Source organism: Hemiscyllium ocellatum, chromosome 16 (assembly GCF_020745735.1).
Source record: "Hemiscyllium ocellatum isolate sHemOce1 chromosome 16, sHemOce1.pat.X.cur, whole genome shotgun sequence".
NCBI classification, from domain to species: domain Eukaryota; kingdom Metazoa; phylum Chordata; class Chondrichthyes; order Orectolobiformes; family Hemiscylliidae; genus Hemiscyllium; species Hemiscyllium ocellatum.
The window spans coordinates 41,885,845-41,905,275 of record NC_083416.1 but is presented as its reverse complement, the minus strand read 5'-3'; the positions used below and the strand labels follow the sequence as shown (position 1 = coordinate 41,905,275).

At 37.5% G+C, this 19,431-nt stretch overlaps 1 protein-coding gene across 7 annotated transcripts in view; it reads left to right on the top strand.

The window, feature by feature from the left end:
- LOC132823387 (protein phosphatase 3 catalytic subunit alpha-like) overlaps positions 1-18,199 on the top strand; it is a 430,022-nt gene extending 411,823 nt beyond the window's left edge. For 5 of the 7 annotated variants that reach the window (XM_060837153.1, XM_060837149.1, XM_060837148.1 and 2 more), the window contains one exon: positions 16,596-18,199. In XM_060837153.1, coding sequence (XP_060693136.1) covers positions 16,596-16,780 — 185 coding nt within the window. In that variant the 3' untranslated portion in view covers positions 16,781-18,199. Of the gene's footprint in view, positions 1-15,166; positions 15,215-16,595 lie in introns of all 7 variants that reach the window. The other 2 variants (XM_060837154.1, XM_060837151.1) reach the window with 2 other exon arrangements.
- The last annotated feature ends 1,232 nt before the right edge of the window (positions 18,200-19,431 follow it).

The window sequence follows — 19,431 nt, the reverse complement described above, 5'->3', positions numbered from 1 at the left end:
TTTTTTCTGTCATCTCTTCCTTTAGAACAATCAGGTATTCTCTCTTTTCTGCTTCAATTTGTCACAGTCTCACATCTGTCTGATTAACCATTCAGAATTTCCTGTATTATTAGTTTTGTAGCTTTGCCATTGCAATTAATATTCATCAAACAAAGAGTTTGGGTTCCCTGACATTGGAAGTTTAAGGACAAGCAATAAACCACTGGTCACTAATTCGCCATCCACAGAGTGATGGGCATGAAATTGGATAGGACTAGAAATAGATTGAGTATCACAATACGGCATTATCCCATGCTCAATAATTCGGATAGAGGCCATGCACAAACTTTGTGTTGCCTGTTAATTTAAATGATTCTGCATGTAGCCAACAATGTGCTGTTCAGTGACTCTACACCTGCTCTGAGGGTGCAAGTTCTATGAAACTAACAAGAGCTAAAACTAGCCTGCACTACCTGAAGTGATTCTGTAGATCTTATAGGGGAAGTGTTTCATGGCTGCAAAAGGTGTTGGAAGTCATTCACAATTGCTTATGACCTGGGAAGGATAGAACATTGACAAACCATGAGAAAGAGTTGTTTAAAGATTTTCTCAAGCTGAACTGGAGACTGTAAGTGATGCCAGAGAGAGAGAGAAAAGGGGAAAGATGTCATCTGTCCACCGAAGAATAGAAGGTTCAGAAGGAAAATTCTTTACAGCTGTTTCAAGAGCTGTGGCAGCCAATGTCAATTGTAAAATCTAGGATAATGTAGTTCCAAAGAGGTTCAAAGGCCTAACAAAGGCAACATCTTGGAATAAAATATTCTGCCAGCTGCACCATTTGCCTCAGAGACTGCTAAATGTTCCGTACACCCAACACTCACCTATACACAATCTCTAACAACCATAATTCATACCTATCATTCATACCTTCACTTTATCCTTACATACTTAGCAGTGCTGTACATTTCATACGGAGATATCACAGCGTGTACACTGTCAACTGTTTAACCATGTCCATGTCATTTTACACCATACTCAATGACACACTTCCTTGTCAAGTTAGTGCACAATGAGAGGCAGTAACACCAAACTGGCAATATTTCACTTCTCTGTAACATTGCAGGATGCACCAGTCACTATTGTAGGAACAACCAAAACTGAGGAAATACCAATCACTGGGTCTGAAATCATCGATAATAATGGCATCATTGTATCAGATCATTATCTCTCTCACATCCTATTTCCCTCATTCTACAACCTACCTTTGTACTCTTCATCTTCAGTTAATGAAAAAAACTGCAATCTCATCAGCCAGGTACAACAGGAAGACAGTAATGAAGAAAAGCATTGTCACTCACTTTCATACTGGCTGCCTCTAGCTCAGACACTGACACTGGACTTGTTGATAGGGTTTGCCTGTTGTGAGGCTCCAGTGTGAGCCAGGGTTGGGCTCCTGTGCTAGTGTGCTAGTTCCATGTGCTAGTTCACCAGAAGTCAAAGTTGGCATGAGTTCTACTGCAGGACTTTCAACTGGGGGCTTTGAAAAGGCTGTTTACTGTCGCAGGCCAATAAATGCATTTAAATGCTTTTTGCATTGGCAGACCTGTTGGAAAGCCTGTGATCAATTTCAGTATGAAGTGCTTCCAAATAAACCTGTTGGACTACAACCTGGCGTTGTGTGATTTTAAACTTGAAACAAGGCATTGTGCAGAGCATCTAGCCTATCCTTTCCATCATGGAAATCATGGCCTACTCCATTTGCACACATGCAAATCCCAACAACTTGCAGCATCTAATGGCAACATTTGGGTGCTGCAGTGGTAACTCAAGGCTGAAGTTATGCAGCCAAATATGTTGCCATACAAGCAAAGACTTTTCTCAAGTAAGTTCAACTTGTTGTCACGCAAACACAATTGCGGTCTATCACAGCAAGCAGCAATCTGCCCTTGGATGTGTTGTCTCAGAATGGGCATGAAGCATCAATCTACTTTCCTCTCTCAGGGTGACACCATTGCCATTTTGCCAGTGCCCACACTATTTCCAGCCAATCTGACAGTCAAGATTACAACAAAGTATGCCAAGGTAATACAGCCTGAAGCTAGGCTATCAAAGACTGGAGTTGCTGGAGGTCATTCTCCAAAGGCAAATGTGTACTCTGCCCCTTTGAAAGCTATCAGCTCTGTGAGCTGAGAATGCAGAAACACTAGAAGAGGAAAGGCACGTGGAATACAGCAAAATGCAAGGGGAAGATGCGTGGATGATTGTTTGCAATGTGACATGTTTGATTTACAGTTTTGTTTGGAACATGTAGTTTGTGGTGACTTCTGCATTGTAGTCAAAGGAACGCACTGATAGTCAGTAATAGAGGGAAGATAAGATGTCGGACTTGTGGTGAATGAGTATCAAGGTTGTTTTTCCTGGTACTGTTGTCAAGTGAGATGATTGCATAGAGTCTAGCCAGGAAAGAACTGTTGGTTGTTTTCACCCTTCCTCCTGCTCCTTTTACGTTGTTTGTCACGTAGCTGGTGATAGGGATGTGCTCTCATGATGGCAAGGTGGTGAAGCATGCCACATACCACCTGCAAAGCAGTCCAAGGAGCAAATGCATTTTTTAAACAGCTTGACAGTTCCATACAAGTACGGCTAACGTTATATGCGTCCTCCCAAGGCAAACACGTTCATTTGTTGTGCACTAGAACCCACTGGTTTGTTATACTGGCTCAAATGGAAGTGATACAGCAGAATGAAGACTGCTCCCAAAATACCAGGCTTTGATCTGCGTGATACTTTGCTATAACAACACACTAACAGGATGTTACGACCGTGAATTTGCTTTGGCTGAAGTAAATCTCAGTATCATATACAGGCCCCACAAAGCAAATTCATAAATCTGTGTGCTCACTCACTCCATCTGCTGCTCGCTGGCAAGACAAGAGGAAATGTCAGTTTTCTTGGAATATGGAGCCATAGTGGTCTGTATTTTGCAACAGTATGTAATGGTGACTCCAGCAAAAGGTGGAAACAATGAGGAAGCACATTACTTGAGCAGTTGTGTGAACCTCTCTGGAACAAAGGGTACCTTATCTGAAAGAGGTCTTGTGGAGAGAAGGAAAGCCAGACAAAATATTGTGTTGACAAGTTGTGAACTACAGGCTTAATTCTACATAAATACTTTGGTTTTCTTGTTTAACTTTAATTTTCCTTCATGTTCATGAAACTTGCTACCACTGGAATAAGAATCCCTGCTTCATGATCTATGGGTCAGCCATACAATTCCATTTCCACAATATTGGTAACAGGTCCTGGCAGCTGAAGGCACCTGGCCTAGATGGAGTGGATGATGGAAGAGCTGAAATGGGTTGTGTCCTCAAGGAACGTCAATGGTGCTCTGGTTTCATTAGAGGCTTGAGCATTGGCAGAGAAAATTGGACCTTTAGACAAAACTGGAATAGGTTCCCCAGTTGCATTTGTTTGATAGTATGAAGAAAGGAAGCTGCTGCTTATATTTGACAATAGATAGGAAACTGGTCAGATGTGAGGAATTCCTGAAACACCTGAAGATCCAGTGATTGAAGACTGGACTCAGGTGCACAACTGGTTATGGTGTCCAGTTGCATTGGTGTGAGAGGAATTGGAGTTCACAATAGAATATCTGTTTGGGAAGGCCATTGGGAAATATTGGGATGAGGTCCAAATATTCAAATGTCTGCAGCAAATGTTTGAGTAGAAAGAAGGAATTTGAGCATACTGGTGGTATTGGGGTCAAATATGTTGAGAATGATCCAGGCATCCTTGGAAAGCATAAATGGTGATTGCTACTACCTTACAAGTTCAGCAAGTAGGGCTGAGGAGTCTTTGGCCTTGCGCTGTACACTCCAGTTGTATCATCCTATATGGAACCTGTGAAATGTTTGAAAAACAGGAAATCTGGATGTTCTCTCACCACCCCCCCCCCCCCCCCCCCACACTACCACTGTTCTTGAAGGGTCATGCCAGCCCTCTCCAAATGGTCAATGTCAGGCTTTGTTGGAATGCTAAATCTAGCAGGGCTCCCACTCTGTAATCCTGTGGGTGGGTGCAGATTTCCAGTGACAATTACAACCTATCAAGAAAACCCAAACGTATCCTTACTGTTGTGGGCAGTGGACTCACTGCATGAAATATCTCTCTAATCTCATTTCAAAGATGGATGTTAGTGAGTTTGAGAAGACCCTGAGGAGATAACTTATTGCTTCTGTCACCAAGTATGGGATGACTTTCAGTAAAACTAAATTTGACATTGGGCATTATGATCTGCTGAAGCACAGAATTATGAATGTAAATGACCATCCAGTACCAATTCCTTACCTAAAATAAAATCAAACAGTTGGAGAAACTCAGCAAGTCAGGCAGCACATGTGAAGAGAGAAGCAAAGTGAACATTTCATGCCCAGGATGACTTCTTCAAAACCGGCCAGATTTCTCGCATCTGCTTTAAGGATTTCTTTGTTAAGAATGTCGCCCACTTCAAAGGGAGGAAACCTTGAACTACTTTCAGACATCTTTGAAGTGAAATGCCATCCAAGAGTCATCAAGTCCAATGTTTCCCTGTAGTCTTTGGCAGGAAGAAAAACTGAAAACTAAGGATCTCTGATGATTACCAGGCATGCTATGAAAAGATATCTAAGGTTGCTTACTCTTTACCTAGGATTAAGAAAGCTTTGCAAGTTCTCAAGTATGCAAAGTATTTCTGCAGTCTAGATTTGGCCTAATGTTATAAGAAGCTACCCATCACAGAACAAGATATTGAAAAGACAAAATTCTGAATGGTTACCATGGGTCTGTAGAAATATACAAGAATACCATCTGGGCTTTGTCATTCCCCTGCTACCTTTATGCATTTGAGAGATAAAACTCTTGTCTGCCTTAATTTACAGTTCCTGCTTGTGTTTCTAAACAATATGCCCATCTTGAGTTCAACATTTGAGGAGACCCTAGACAGAATAAACATCACCTTAGCCTGCTTGTCACAGTATCCTGAAAATCAGACTAGAGAATGGCCAAATGGATAGCTGAGCGTCACACAAGGCTAAAGCAGGGTTATTTATAACAGAGCCTCCAGCAGAAGGTGACAATGGTGACAGAGGGTGCCAAACAGAGAGCTTGAGCTGTTGAGTTCTCTGGAAGAAAGGGTGTCTTTGTCGCATGAGGCATCACGGGGAGAGGGATAGACAAATGAATTCCTCAACCAAATGTCAACCAGTGGTTTAATTCCATGTAAATACTGTTTTCCTTGTTTAATTTCATTTCATAATTTTGTAAAAACCTGATGCTAGTGGAATAAAGAATCTCTGCTTCATGATCTTTAGATTATCTGTGTGTTCAATCTCATGTTACAAGTGGACTAGAAATAGTTACAAATTCCACGTAGGAATGAATCTGATGCATAAAGGTTTCTGGCCATACTGCTATTGGCAATGTTGCACAGGACATGCTCAGCAGTTGCAGTCATGGCTGTAGTAAATATCAAATTTCAGATTGGAAATTCTGACTGAAGCAGAAATATTGAACAAATTGTTTACTGCTGAAACTGAGGTTGGAGAATTGCTTCCAGGAAAATATAGCTGCTTCCAAAGGACCCTTCCCTTGCCTCTTGTCCTAGAAGCTTGCCCTTTGTTCCTCTTTGCGTGTTCCCTTGATGGTATAGCCCAATGAGAGTTTTGTGTAGAATTCCTAAATTCATTCAATATCCAACACAGCACTTCCGTGGACTTGAGCAACTTTACACAACTCTGAAAACTGTCAAACACTGTTATAATTACAATAACAGTGAATAGAAATCAATCAGCAAATCACCTGAAAGTCCTCTTTCCAATAGCATAGAAAGTGGGCTGAAGATGGTGGAAGATTCTTCGTGTTCTTGAATGCAGGTTCAACTGTGAAAAATTAAATTTTTTATATATCTGAAGAATTGAGTTTTGGAATGGCAACTCTGAAATTTGATCTGCCTACTTTCTTTTGGCCACTCCCTGTGTGCATGTTAATGCCATCACAAGAATGTGAGCCTGTGAACCTAGCACTAGAAACGTTCACTGGGGGGATTGGTTTGGAGAAAAGATGGCACTCACTGTACCAAGCCAAAGTTTGTAGCTGATTAGTTTTGTCCATTCTTGACTGAACAACTAGATGGTAACAATATGCAACATGAAAGGTCTCATCTAATCATTTCTGCAGTCTGCTGTAGACCTGTCAGCTATACTTGGAAAGACAGAATGCAGGCAAGTCAGTGGTTTTCTTGTCCAGGTTCTCAACTAATCAAGGAAATATGATGCCAGAAATACCAAAAATAATGAAACTGGTGGGACACAATGTTCACTTAAATTACCATTGTATTTCATTATTGTTTTACATTACTGAAATACAAATATTGAGTAACTCATTATTATACTGTAAAATCAGAACATCTTGTGCCAAGTGATGGAAATACACAAACATTAATATGAATTAAAGTAATTTTATATTCCTCACATATCTGTGGTTTTACTATATAACAAATGATATTTTTTTCTAATTCAGACTTCATTAAGTTTACTTGTGTTTGGACAATTACTCATTGACGTAATGTAAATATGCTTCTAATATGTTGTGTGGTACTTACACTTAGATATATGAAATGATTATAGTTCTTGAAATTTTTTTGATTAAATGTAGTTTGTCGTAGATATAACAGTAGATTAAAAGTTCACAGTATACTCAGCAATGGTGTTTTCAGTTTAACTATAAAAGCATGCCATCATTGTAAGGTACAGGTGGAGAGATGATTACATTCCAACATCAATAAATTAACTGCAACAAAGTTATTCATTTTCATCCAAAACAATCAACCTGAATATTCTCATATTATCACAATTGACTTTAAATCTGCATATTCAATTTTACAACCTTATTCAAAGGTTATAATTCACATAAACAACCTGAGCTGATTCAAAATGGGATGCCACACCATCAATAGATACGCAATGACATTTAATATTATTGTACAAGTGTTAATAACCGGAAGAAGTGCTCTCTCTATTTCCAAGGGAAGTTGCAGCTGTTACACAAATCAAAAGGATCTCGACATTTATTAATAAGGGAAGCCTAATCTAACAACTAGGTGAATGTTACAGCAGTTACACCAGCAGAGAGAATGTGGTTCTTGTAGGTTAGAATAGAAAAACAAAAATCTGGCACTGGAACGTATGTGCCAGTCTGCCACCTCCTTTTCTAACTCTGATCATTTTTCCAAGTAAGAGCATGATGGGTAGGTGATAGATGGGGAAGTGAAGACAAACAACTCATTAATTAGGCTGATCATTAAGAGCTTACTTTCCGAACTTCCAAGAGTTTTATGGGGATGGGAAAACCATTAAGACTTCACTTGGTTGACCATCAGCAACATGTTTAACAGTGTGAAACAATTTAATGTGAAAAAGTGAACGTTTGGGCAAAGAGCTACCAAGCAGTAATTATATTATATTAGCCAGTCTTTTCCGATCCAAACTAGGTATCTGGGTCCTAGCTCTCCATTTACCCATTCCTCATTCTAAAGATGAAAATGTTCTCATTTCTTGAAAAGCAGGTACAGACAATAGCCACAGCAATAGCTGCTGATTCAGGTCAGTACCTGGCCCAATAGTTCATGTCCATTTGCAGATCTTCTCCATGTTAGGAACATTGGAGTTTCATTTCTGATACATCTGGCAGGAGCAAAGTAGCAGCTAACTGTAGAAGCTCTGAACATTTAAGATGGCAAGCAGACTGAGGCAGGGGGTGGGGTGGGGGTGGCGGTTGGGTGGGGGGGCGGGAAATCAGGAGACCCAGTCAAAAGGACTACAGTGATACAGGCTGACAGAATTACCAGTCCAGAAGGAAAAAACAGTTCAACTGTTATGAATAATCTTTGTACCAGAAGGCAATCACACCTGTTAGGTTTGCATTGTCTGGTATGGTCAGTGTGCAAGGACAGGAGAGTGATTGTGAGTGAGGCAGCTATGGAGAAACAGAGGACAGGAACCTTAGCCTTTGCAAATTTCATGAGTTTGAGGTAATTTTCAGCTTGTCTGGATGTGAGGCATGGCTGCAGGGGTGATCACCAATTGCAGGGTCTTCAACACAATTCGCATATACAGATACATTGATTTTAGTTCCTGAGATCGCTGCAATACACAAACCTCAGAGATCAGTGCAGCAGGAGGAAAAATGAAATGATACATACGGATGACCATGACACTAAATTACAGGAAGCCGCTTAAGAGGAGGGAGTATGAAGAAATGAAATTGTAAATAAATGAGGTAGTAAAGGACAGTGTAGTGAGGGGGACTGACACTGTCAGTGAGTTCAGATAATTGTAATGCCTGCCTAGTACCAAGGTTTGGGACATCTACTCAGCACTGGAGAGCAACTTAGAGTGGGGGGGAGAGGATTCAGTTATTGTGGTCAATGCAGGTATCAATGATAAATGTAGGACAAATTAGGAGCTTCTGCATAGGCAATATGATGACCTAGATTCTAAATTAGAAGAATCTTAAAAGTCATTGGCAAATCAGATAGAGAAATGAACGTGTCGCTCAAAGATAGAGGTGGGAAAAGTGATATCCAGTTCTTGTGGTACTGGCAGAAAGTGGGATCTATACCAATGGGACAGTTTCCACCTGAAGTAAGTTGGAGCTGGTGTTCTTCCCAAGCACACAATGAGGGAATTAGAGAGAATCTTAAACTGGATAATGTGGGCAAGGGTTCAAATTTGGGAAGACGTGTTAAATCTTGGGATAGAAAGTATGAATCTAAGAATCAACTGACAGTTAAGATTATCATGTACAAAGAGAGTAAAGAGATAAAGAGATGATTTCTGAATATCTGAATTCATAAAGTATTCAAAACAAAACAGAACTGAGCCAAATAGAAATGAATAACTATAATCTGGTAGTGGTTATAGATACATGGTTGCAGATAAAAATGGATTGGGACCTGAATCTTGAAAAGTACAATTAGTTTTTTATGTTATTAGCATAATAGAGACAGATGACCTTCTGGTTCAGCGAACCAAGATGCTGGAACAGTTTGGGTAGTAATGAAGAACGAAAAAGGCAAGAAATCACTTTTAGGGGAGGTGTACCAGCTCTTTAAGAGCAGCAACATATTAGAATGGATCACACTAAATACAGATTACTAAATATTGAACCATCTTGGTTTTCATTCTGGGAGAAGGGGTGGACATTGATGAGACAGGTATCGTGTGCCAGTACCTCACATAAACATTTCCTTCAGTTCACTGCAAAAAGGACAGTGTGCCAAAAGGGCCAATCATGTTGGAGGAGAAAACCCTTGGCAACAGTAACAATGGATGAGTTGAGGCCTTTAAACCTCACAAGACTGTCACTGGGGCACGGAGTCTCCCACTCCATTGCTAAAACATCTACTGCTGGGAAACATTGAATATGATCAAAGTCTGTTGTGCAGAGACAAATGGAACAAGTAATATAGAATAAGATCTATGCAGAGGAAAATAGTTGACAGAATAATTAACAGCTTCTGTTTGAGAGCAAAATGGCAAAAATAAGACTCAGACCGAAGCATTCAAAGGAAATGAAACAAAATGGAAGCAGAGATTATTCAAATTAGTGTAGTATTTGTAAGTTGAAAAATATTTAATTGAAAGATGCGATACTGTGTTTTGAGTTTATATTGAGTTTCAATGGAATTCTATTGGCTGAAGACAGAGAAGTCAGCCTGAGAATAAGGTGAAGAATTAGAATGAAAAATAAATCAGTATCTTGAACTGAACAGAGGTGTTCAGCAAAGCACTACATAATTTATGTTTGGTGTTCTGATTTCGAGTAAACTGCATTGTGAGCAGCAAACATATGTTATAAGGAATACACATAAATCATTGTTTCATCTGGAAGGACTGTTTGGAGCTTTAGACAGTGAAGAGAGAGGAAGTTAAAAAGACAGATGTTATATTTCTTGTGCTTGCATGGAAAGGTGTTGTGAGAAAGGGAAGAAGTTTTAGAGGTAATTGAGTTATTAAATAGGGTGTTGCACAAATAACAGTCTCTTTGGAAAGCCGAAAGCGGGAAGGAGAGGAAAAGATGGTAGTGCCATCAGACATGAGGTGATGGAAATGTCAGAAAATGATCCATTGATTGTGGTTTTAGATATAAAGAAATGATGGTCCTGAGAGAAAGAGGAGGGGCAGAGAACAGAACTTCAGGAAATGGGTCAGACATGGTCAAGGGAGAAAACTTGGTTCAGGAAATAGAAGCCAAGTCTGAAGCATTGGAGTTGAAGGTTGTATCCTGAGAACAGGTGTAATAGTGAAAGAGGAGTGGGACCATGGAATAAAGTCCTCACAGGAAGCAGATGTGAGTAAGTGAAGTTGAGGTAATTGTGGAAGAGTCGTAATGAATGTTTGTTAATTGCTTATCTACAGAAGTGGAGAAAGAAAAGTAAAGGAGGAAGGGGAAAAGATAAAGATGGACTATATACTGAAAAGTAAATTGAAAACCAAGAAGTCAAAGTGAAGGCAGAACTTGAATGATTCACCTTTACCAGGAAGATTAAAGTTTTGGGGCATTAGAACTAAAAACTGACAAATCCCCAGGACCTGATAGCCTACATCCTCAGGTTTTAAAAGAAACACCAAATACTTACTTCACCAAGCTCCCCAGCTCAGAGAGTAGTAAGGATATGGAATGCTTTGCCTGCAACGGTAGTAGATTCGCCAACTTTAAGTACATTTAAGTCATCATTGGACAAGCATATGGACGTACATGGAGCAGTGTAGGTTAGATGGGCTTCAGATTGGTATGACAGGTTGGCTTAACATTGAGAATCGAAGGGCTTGTACTGCGCTGTAATGTTCAATGTTCTATGTTCCTCCTCACTTCAGCCTCGTGAGGCAGATGATGAAAAAGCAAATAGAATGAACAGCTACCTTTCCATGCCGGCTGTCACATAGCAGGAATTGGGCCTGAGAGAGCAGGCAATTAAGCAATCCTCTCCAATAGAAAAAGAACTTAGATTTTTAAAGGGCCCATGGAGCTGTCAAGAATCAGTCTAAGCTCCAGAACTACTATTGCTGCTTTGGAGTTTGCAACCCAAAATAGCCTTAAACCAAAGTGAGGGGAGCCCTTCGATGCTAAACTCCAGAATAAGAGAATTCTTGTTGGGGAATAACCTTACTCAATAATTTAGAATGTAACATAACAGGTTTTATTAGCCAACAAAGATTAATACCTAACATTCAAACAGTTCCCTCTAATGGCATAGTTCTCAAGGTCAGTGCATGTTAGCTTGTATTTCTATGGATCCTGGAACTGCTGAAGTCTTCTCTTGGTTTCTTGTCTCACAATGTACTTGAACCTGGTCTCTTGACTCACAATGTCCTCAAAGTTTTAACATAGTCAGTGCATAACTCTTCAACTGAAACTTTCCAGTCTACCTTAACTATGTAGCTACTGCTAGTTGCTGAATGCTTCTCTCTCTAAAACTTCAATTGAAGGTTGTCAACTGATCTAACAAAGACATTTTGCTTTCATATTCTCAAGGCAATTCTTTTAGCCCCAATAGTGCATTAAAATAGTCATCAAATTCCTATGTCTAGATGTCTTATGGCCTATTTACGTGACCTGTACCTGGACATTTTTTAAAATGGCAAATCATTTTGCCTATACCTGGGTTTCATACAGAAAGTCTCAAGATATACCTGGATTTATTATGTCAAATCCTGAACCTATGATAGTTACCTTTTGATGATGTTAAACCGCTGTCATGTGCCCACTATGAACTCTTAACTTCCATTTCTGGCAAAAGCTCCCTCCAGCAAGTGTCCTGTTGACAGTTGATACCTCCTGGCTAATGTAAAAACATCTGGCTCTTTGTATGCCCTTTCTTGCAGACAGCCCTTGCAACATTCAGCCCAAGCTGTGCATCTGTTAAGTGCAATTAATAACATATTCCTGAATATTTATAACTATCGGCCAATGGAAAGTGAGCTTATTCTTCCCTACTGCAGCTCAACCACTTGTTACTTTTATATGTAATTCTTGCCCTCAGGCTTTCTTCTAGATAATCAGCGTAAACATTTGCTTCTATTTATTCCTAATGCTAGAAAGATTGGAGCCCAAATGCAATAAATATATCCCAGCCTCAACCTCAGTTCACTCCTACAATCTTTTTCTCTCTCCTTGAAGCTGCAACACAATATTTGACAATTTGTATATTGCTAACATAAGGCTTCTAACCACCACATCTGCCACCACCCTGGACCCTGCAGATTTATTTGAGGAAAACGTGTTGCTTTTCTATAAATTAATGTGACCATCGCTTGCACTCATTATGCACCCTTTTTCTAGTGGAAGATGGCAAAGGGTAAATTTACTAAATACCCACATTGACCATGCCAACCATTCTAATTTCCTCTCTAATCCTGCAATGTAATTAACCCTGACATGAGGTAGGCAGCACAACCTTCAGGTCTCATGTTTTTGCCACAGACAACAGTTTCTACTTTCCCCCAAACAATATTGTCCCCAGCTATGGTACGCCTAGTTGCTCTGATCAATTTGCTCATACTCCCTGCAATTCCAGCTCTTATCCACAAGATGCAAGAACTTTGAACATGTTGAACATTTTGTAAGGGCTGAGGGTCCTCCATTGCTCCCTTTTTGGATACGTATACCTGTCATAGTTGAAGGCATGCCTCCTTGTTTCTGACCATAGACCAAATCTGAAATGCCTAGTTTAAAGAGTATAACTGTCTTCTAGAACAAAGTATCCAGGTGCTTTTCCCCACTACCTGATATACCTCAGAGTCTGAAGCTCTGCCTAGAGCTCATTAACTCTGAGCCAAAGTTCTTTGAACTGCGGACACTGACTACAGATGTAGTTACTGTGAATCACACAGGATTCCACCAGTTCCCTCATGCTACACCAACAACACATCATCTTGATTTTAATTTGTATTTGACTAATTAGCTTTTAAGATTAAAATGCCACTCAATGCCCATCAATTGCTATTTTTACAATTAGTTATGCTGTAAATGTAATCTAATATTTATTTACCAGCCCTATACTGTTTGAAACCCAGTTTAAATAGAAAAAACACACTCAAACTCTTCAAGTATCTATCTGCACACTACTTAATGCCTCTTGACTTTAGCTCTTAGGACAACTATCTTCGGCTACCACTCCACGTCTCTTATATTTTATAAAAGACCTTCTCCCTCACTGCGCAAATTCCCAGATTTAAGGACTCAGTCCCCACTGCTGCAGGTGTGCAACCCACTGACAGAAATGGAAAAATTCAGCCCACAGTTTCTAACAACTATTTCAGAAAAAATATATATATATTTTATGTAACAATTAATACTTGTGTAGTAAATAATAGCAGAAATATTGATGGCTAAATTAAAGTTTTACATAAATGTTCTCTATCATTAGCTTCTTTTTTGCATTAATAAGCTGAAGAGTGATTAAGTTGGTGAACGCAATGTTACCTAATATTGTAAATGGAAAACATAGCTATAATATTGCACAGTGAGCTTCATATTTTGTATATCATTCAATAATCAATTTTGAGAAAGAATTTAGGTATAGTATCAAGTTTTTTAACCCAATTTATAATCTACATATTTAAAAAACAAAATACTGATCACAGAACTCAGCTGATATAAAGATCGTTGGATCACAAGTTTCAATGTATGAAAGTTGACTTACTAAAATCTATTCAGCAACTTTTGACTCCTCATCACCTGAATCACATGTTTAGACATTTTAATGGAAATTCCATAACTTTTGTAGCCTTTGTCAGTTTTTTTAAGGATGACAAGATTTCATTTGATTATGAGAAGACACCTGAAAAACTCTACAAGTAAGGAACTAAATTTTGTATATATGGTGTTGTAAATATTTTCAAACAAAACTAGCACTTCACGATGTATTAATAGAGGTATTCTTGTATCTTACCATTTTGATTAGCCAATTGCAGCTTTTATTATGATCAAGATGCATTTTTACTATTCTCCAGTATAAAGGCTGCTACATTTTTCTTTCCCTTCATGATGACTCCATCGAATTGCAAGTCAAGATTTGTAATTAACAAAAATAGTTACTAAAAAAAATATAAAAATCCCTATATTTTTCACAGTTCACAATTTAACTTATTACTAAAATGTGGTGGCGATCAATAAATACCAAGAGCAAATACAACGGTGCTGCAACAGTGCTTCTCATGTACATTATACTGGAACCTATTTTCTAACCACAGTTATATTTTTCCATATAACTAGGAACATGATAAGGACAGAATATTCTATTAATGTTGCAATTGTAATACTTTTTTTAAAATCATGCAATAGGATGTTCTTTTAAATGGTTTGATGTAATTGCAGGTCAAGATAGACAGTTTCAGCTGTCACGTGGTGTGATTAAATTAATTTTGTGCAGCAGAGCTTCTAATTGATATGATGCATGATTGCATTTAAAATAAATAGCATATGTTCACTTATTGATAGTAATTCTACAGAATATGGAGAATTTATAAGGATGTCAAAAGATAAGAATTGGTGTTAATTTTTCAAACATTAATTTCCAATATTACTCATCCATGAGAAGAATGAGTTACAAACATTTCACAAGAAAACTACAGGTGTTTTCTCAAAAAAATGTATGTGTACATGTATCAGACAAAACTAGCACAATTGCTATGTGTACATCTGTTTAATCACCAGAAAACACAAGTATTAATTCTGAATAATGTCTGGTTTTACAGTATATATATTCAAAACATGCAAACAAACTTTGTATTTTGTAGCTATAGTCAGCCATCTCTTCTGCTCTACGAATTGCCTAAAGATCATTTTATAATATTGTTTCATAATACCATTTAATTCTGAAATGATCCATTTTGTGATAATAAATTAAATTTTCATGTCATTTAATCTGCCCATTAATTTTTCCATTTCTCTTTATATGCAGAAAAATTGGCTATATTTTTGTTGAAACTATGCTAATGCTTTCTTTCAAGTGTACTGTATATGCAACTGCCACTCCCACACTGTGCTCCATGGGGCTTCCTGTTTTCAACATGTTGAATATTTATTACACTGAAAACCCACTCAATTTTCTCATTCATTTTGCATGCAACCCTTCTCTTCTCTTCAGCTACTGTTGAGGCTATTGAGGCCATTGAGGGTGTTGAAACCCATGAAGGTAATATGGGGCATTTGTTCACTGTATTTGTTGTGATAGACTTTAGTGCTGTTATTTTGTTTTACATACATTCTTCAGGTTCGAGAGCCATGGGCGTAAATAGGCTTCTTAATGTGAGAGAACCAAGCTCACAATGTGAAAGAAAAGTTGATGTATTTGCCACTTGCCAATATATTTATCATATAACTAATCTCCTATTGAAAATGTAGGATAGTGAAATGTTTTCAATTTGCCTTATTTACGCCTATGAAAGTAGAAAGTGAGCTACATGCCATAACCATGATATACACTGCAGTTTTAACAAACACCATCATTTTTGTGTCTTGATCCTTTCCATTATTTAGCTGCAGTTGCACAGTTTGTTCTTGTTTACTTCTAAATTTAACAGTATATCGCTGAGAAATACAGCTGACCAATTTGTACAGGTAGTAGTTTGTTTTTCTTTAAGCATAAGTTTCAAATACACAAGAGCAAAAACAACTGTTGACTAAGTGGCTGTCTGGTGACTGGTGATGTTTGTTGTACAAAGGAACAGCAAGTGCTCCTCAAACCCTTGCAGGTTGCAAGAGTTTGCTTTTGATTTTGATTTTAATTTCCTTTTGAAGATTATTGTAAATTTCCATGTTTTATGACATTAACCTTTGCCTGTCCCCATGGAGAGATTTTTATTTGTTTTACAATATCCTAAATAATATTTGTTCTGAATTTCCATTATTAAACTGAAAATTCTCAGGGCAGCCGAAGTGTATTGTCATTTCTTTCATATATAGGCCTTTTGTCTACATCTAATTGCTAAGAAAACATTACTAAGTTACTGAGGTATGCAGCAATGACTTCTACTTCAATAGATAGTTGTAATTTCTGTCAGCTTTTCATGTTATAGTTTCACATGGAAAAGAGTATCGCGTTTTATAGCTCTTACTAACATTCATGCATAAAAAATGTCAGATTGTTGAAAACAAAATCTGTTTCAGGAAAAGTCTTCAGCTGATGGTATTTAGTAAAAGAAATTTAATAAGCAAATATGTTATTAATCAAGCTTTACAAACTAAGGCAACTGTTGTTGAGTTACAAAACAAAAATTTGCAATTAAAACTCCAAATCATTTTGCACTAAATTTCAACAAAGGATGTGGTAAATGTCCTCTGCAATGTCTGAATCTGCAAAAACCACAGGGAAATTGTCTTCTTACAGCTATTTATAGAACCAACCCTCTGCAGAAGTTCAATCGCAAATTTGCTTTAAGTGAAACTAAATGCTGATCAGACAAGACTTCTTTTTTTTAATAAATATATACTTGAAACAATATAATCTGTGGTTAATTGCATTTTTCTCTTCTTTTTCACTTCTCAACAACCACAAAACAATAATCCAATTCTAGCTATTCGAGGATTTACACCTCAGCATAAAATCAGTAGTTTTGAAGAAGCAAAAGGCCTGGACCGTATCAATGAGAGGATGCCTCCTCGAAGAGATGCAGTATCCAATTCTGGCAGTCTTCATTCAACTGGGAAAATGAATACATCAGAGTCTAATGGAACAGATGACAACAGCAACATCCAGTGACCTGCTTATAAGACTTCAACAGTTCTGCAGTTGTACTATGTCAACTGTTTGTTGTTCCAGCCTCTCATATCCAAGACAGTGTATTGCTCGTTGAGAAGCAACCAGTTTGAATAAATTTATAAAAGAAAACACAAATCCCATAATTTCCACACAGAAAATTAGTGATAGAAAGCTGGAAACCTTGGCCATCTTGTTTAGAGGGACTGCCATCAGTGCTTATAGACAAGGTGAGAATAAATGCAGGTTATGTATTAAAGCGTGATCTGAGGCTGTTCAGTTGTTTACTTGTTTTCCCTAATGAAAACAAGAGTAGACATTTACAAAGGTCTCTTGTAAACTTGAGTAAATTGTTTCACATTGATACATCCAGTGGTGCATTTCAGAGTAGCACCAAACATTTCAAAACTGTTAAAAGTAAAAATGTTTCATGCATAAATATAGTTATATGATTAATATAACTCAATTTAAAATAAAGATTTTGCTACTAGTATTGAAATTCTGCAATTATGTAAGTCTTAGAAAAACAAATTTGAAGTTGCAAAATGTTTAAATGCCAAATACCAGATAATTCTGTTTTGTATAAAGACCCCTGTCCAATTTCTGCGTATTTGGATGCTATCAGGTCTGTTTGATGGTAACCTACTATCCGATCATGTTGCTTGTAACTGGAATCCAATTTACTGGTATTTATCTTTTTGTTGCTAAGTTCTGACATAAAATAACTAGGTTTTGCTTGTCACTTGCCTGTAATGAACAATTACAAATGGCACAGTATTTTTTGTAAAGTATTTAACGTGCACCACTATAGTGCCAGAATTAGGATTTGTACAGCATCTATAGAATGCAACTATGCATGTGGTTAAGTTTCTTAACAATATGTGGAGCTATATGTGTGCGGTGTTTAAAAAAAATCTGGCTGTGTTGTATTCTTACTTGCTTTCTCTCTGCAGAATTGGTAAAGCTTTTGAGTTATCGCAATTGATGTACAAACATTGCAGTTAATTTGACAGTTAAAAATTATTTGTATTTTTTAATTTCTCTATATGTAAAGGAGTGGCTGATAGCACGAATGAGCATATTCAGTGAAACGTTGATTAGTCCAAAGCAACATGTTTGGCTGCCAATGCATGATAGCATGGGTATCAAAACTATTAAATTAATTAAGGCACAGTGTGGTGCCTCACTAAAAGCTAAATTAAGCATACCATCCATTTACTTCCACTCTTTGTTGACTCTTGTTTTGTCAAAGCGTGAAAACTTTTTGAAGATTTTCATGGATATGATCTTGTAATTCCTCTTGTAATTTTCTCATCTGGAACTGAGGCTTCATATTTAACTTGTTATTTGAAACACTGACATTGTGAGCATGCCCTCTGGAAACTCAAAAACACTTTTTTTACTATTCAATAAAATGTGCATGAACCCATCAATTTTTTGGAGATACCATTTTGTAACATCATGAACATAAGCTTACTAACTGAAGAATAGTAAGTAGGTAGTTTTGGTCACCCTGCTATAACAAGGATATTATTACATAGGTAAGATTTATAAGGTTGTTACCTAGATTGAAGAGTTTGAATTATTGCGAGTGGCTGGATGGGTGGGAACTTTCTTCATTGGAGCGTAGGAGACTGAAGGCTAATAAAATCATGAGGGGCATAGATAAGATGAAAAGCCAAAATCCTTTCTCTAGGGTTGGGAATTTCAAAACTCGAGAACATAATTTTAAGGTGAGAGAAGAAAGATTTGAAAGGGACCTAAGGACCTTTATCACACAGAGGGTAGTTTGTATGTTGGATAAATTGCCTGAGGAAATGGTAGATGCAGGTACAGTTTTAAGAGACATTTGGACAAGTACATGAATAGGAAAGGTTTAGAAAGATATGGGCTAAATATCGGCAAATGAGACTAGTTTAGTTTGGGAAACCTGGTCAGCATGGACGAGTTGGACCGATGAGTCTGTTTCCATGTTGTATGACTCTTTGACTCGATAAAAGTAAGTATAGCCCTATATTACTTCACGATGTGTTAACCTCACTGTATGTCAGAATACAATAGAATTCTAACATTATCATTAGAAAAACATCAGTAACACAAAAGAGAAAATTGCTTAAAAAAAAGGATTCTAATTGTAATTTCTCGTCAAAGAGCAATGCCTGGATGGTTCCCTAGGAAAATTAAATCATTACTGGAAATGTGAGAAAATGCTTACAACCTGATAATTTCAGCCAGAAATGTTTATAGTTTTGCAAGATGCTTAAATTATGTTATTTTAAATTTACAACAAACTGCAGGATGCAAGATTATAACATGAACAAAATCACGTATTTGCTTAGTTCTTACTCTGATGTGAAACTCCACAAATGCTCGTGCCATTTTCCTTATGAATATATATGCTTTTACCCATGAAGTTGATTGTATTGCAGCATTTTCTTCGCCATTACAATTGTTTTGATATTTAATTTTACCATGCCCCAAAATTGGTTTGAAAATATCTTAAAACACAATTATCACTCATTATTATGTTAAAGTTTTTTAATTTAAACAGCAAGAAAACATGGCACAATTCATTAGGTTCTTTTAATAAACGATGATGGATTTATGTAATTATGAAGCATTTCCTGAAACTATCATGTCAATTTCATCTTGGC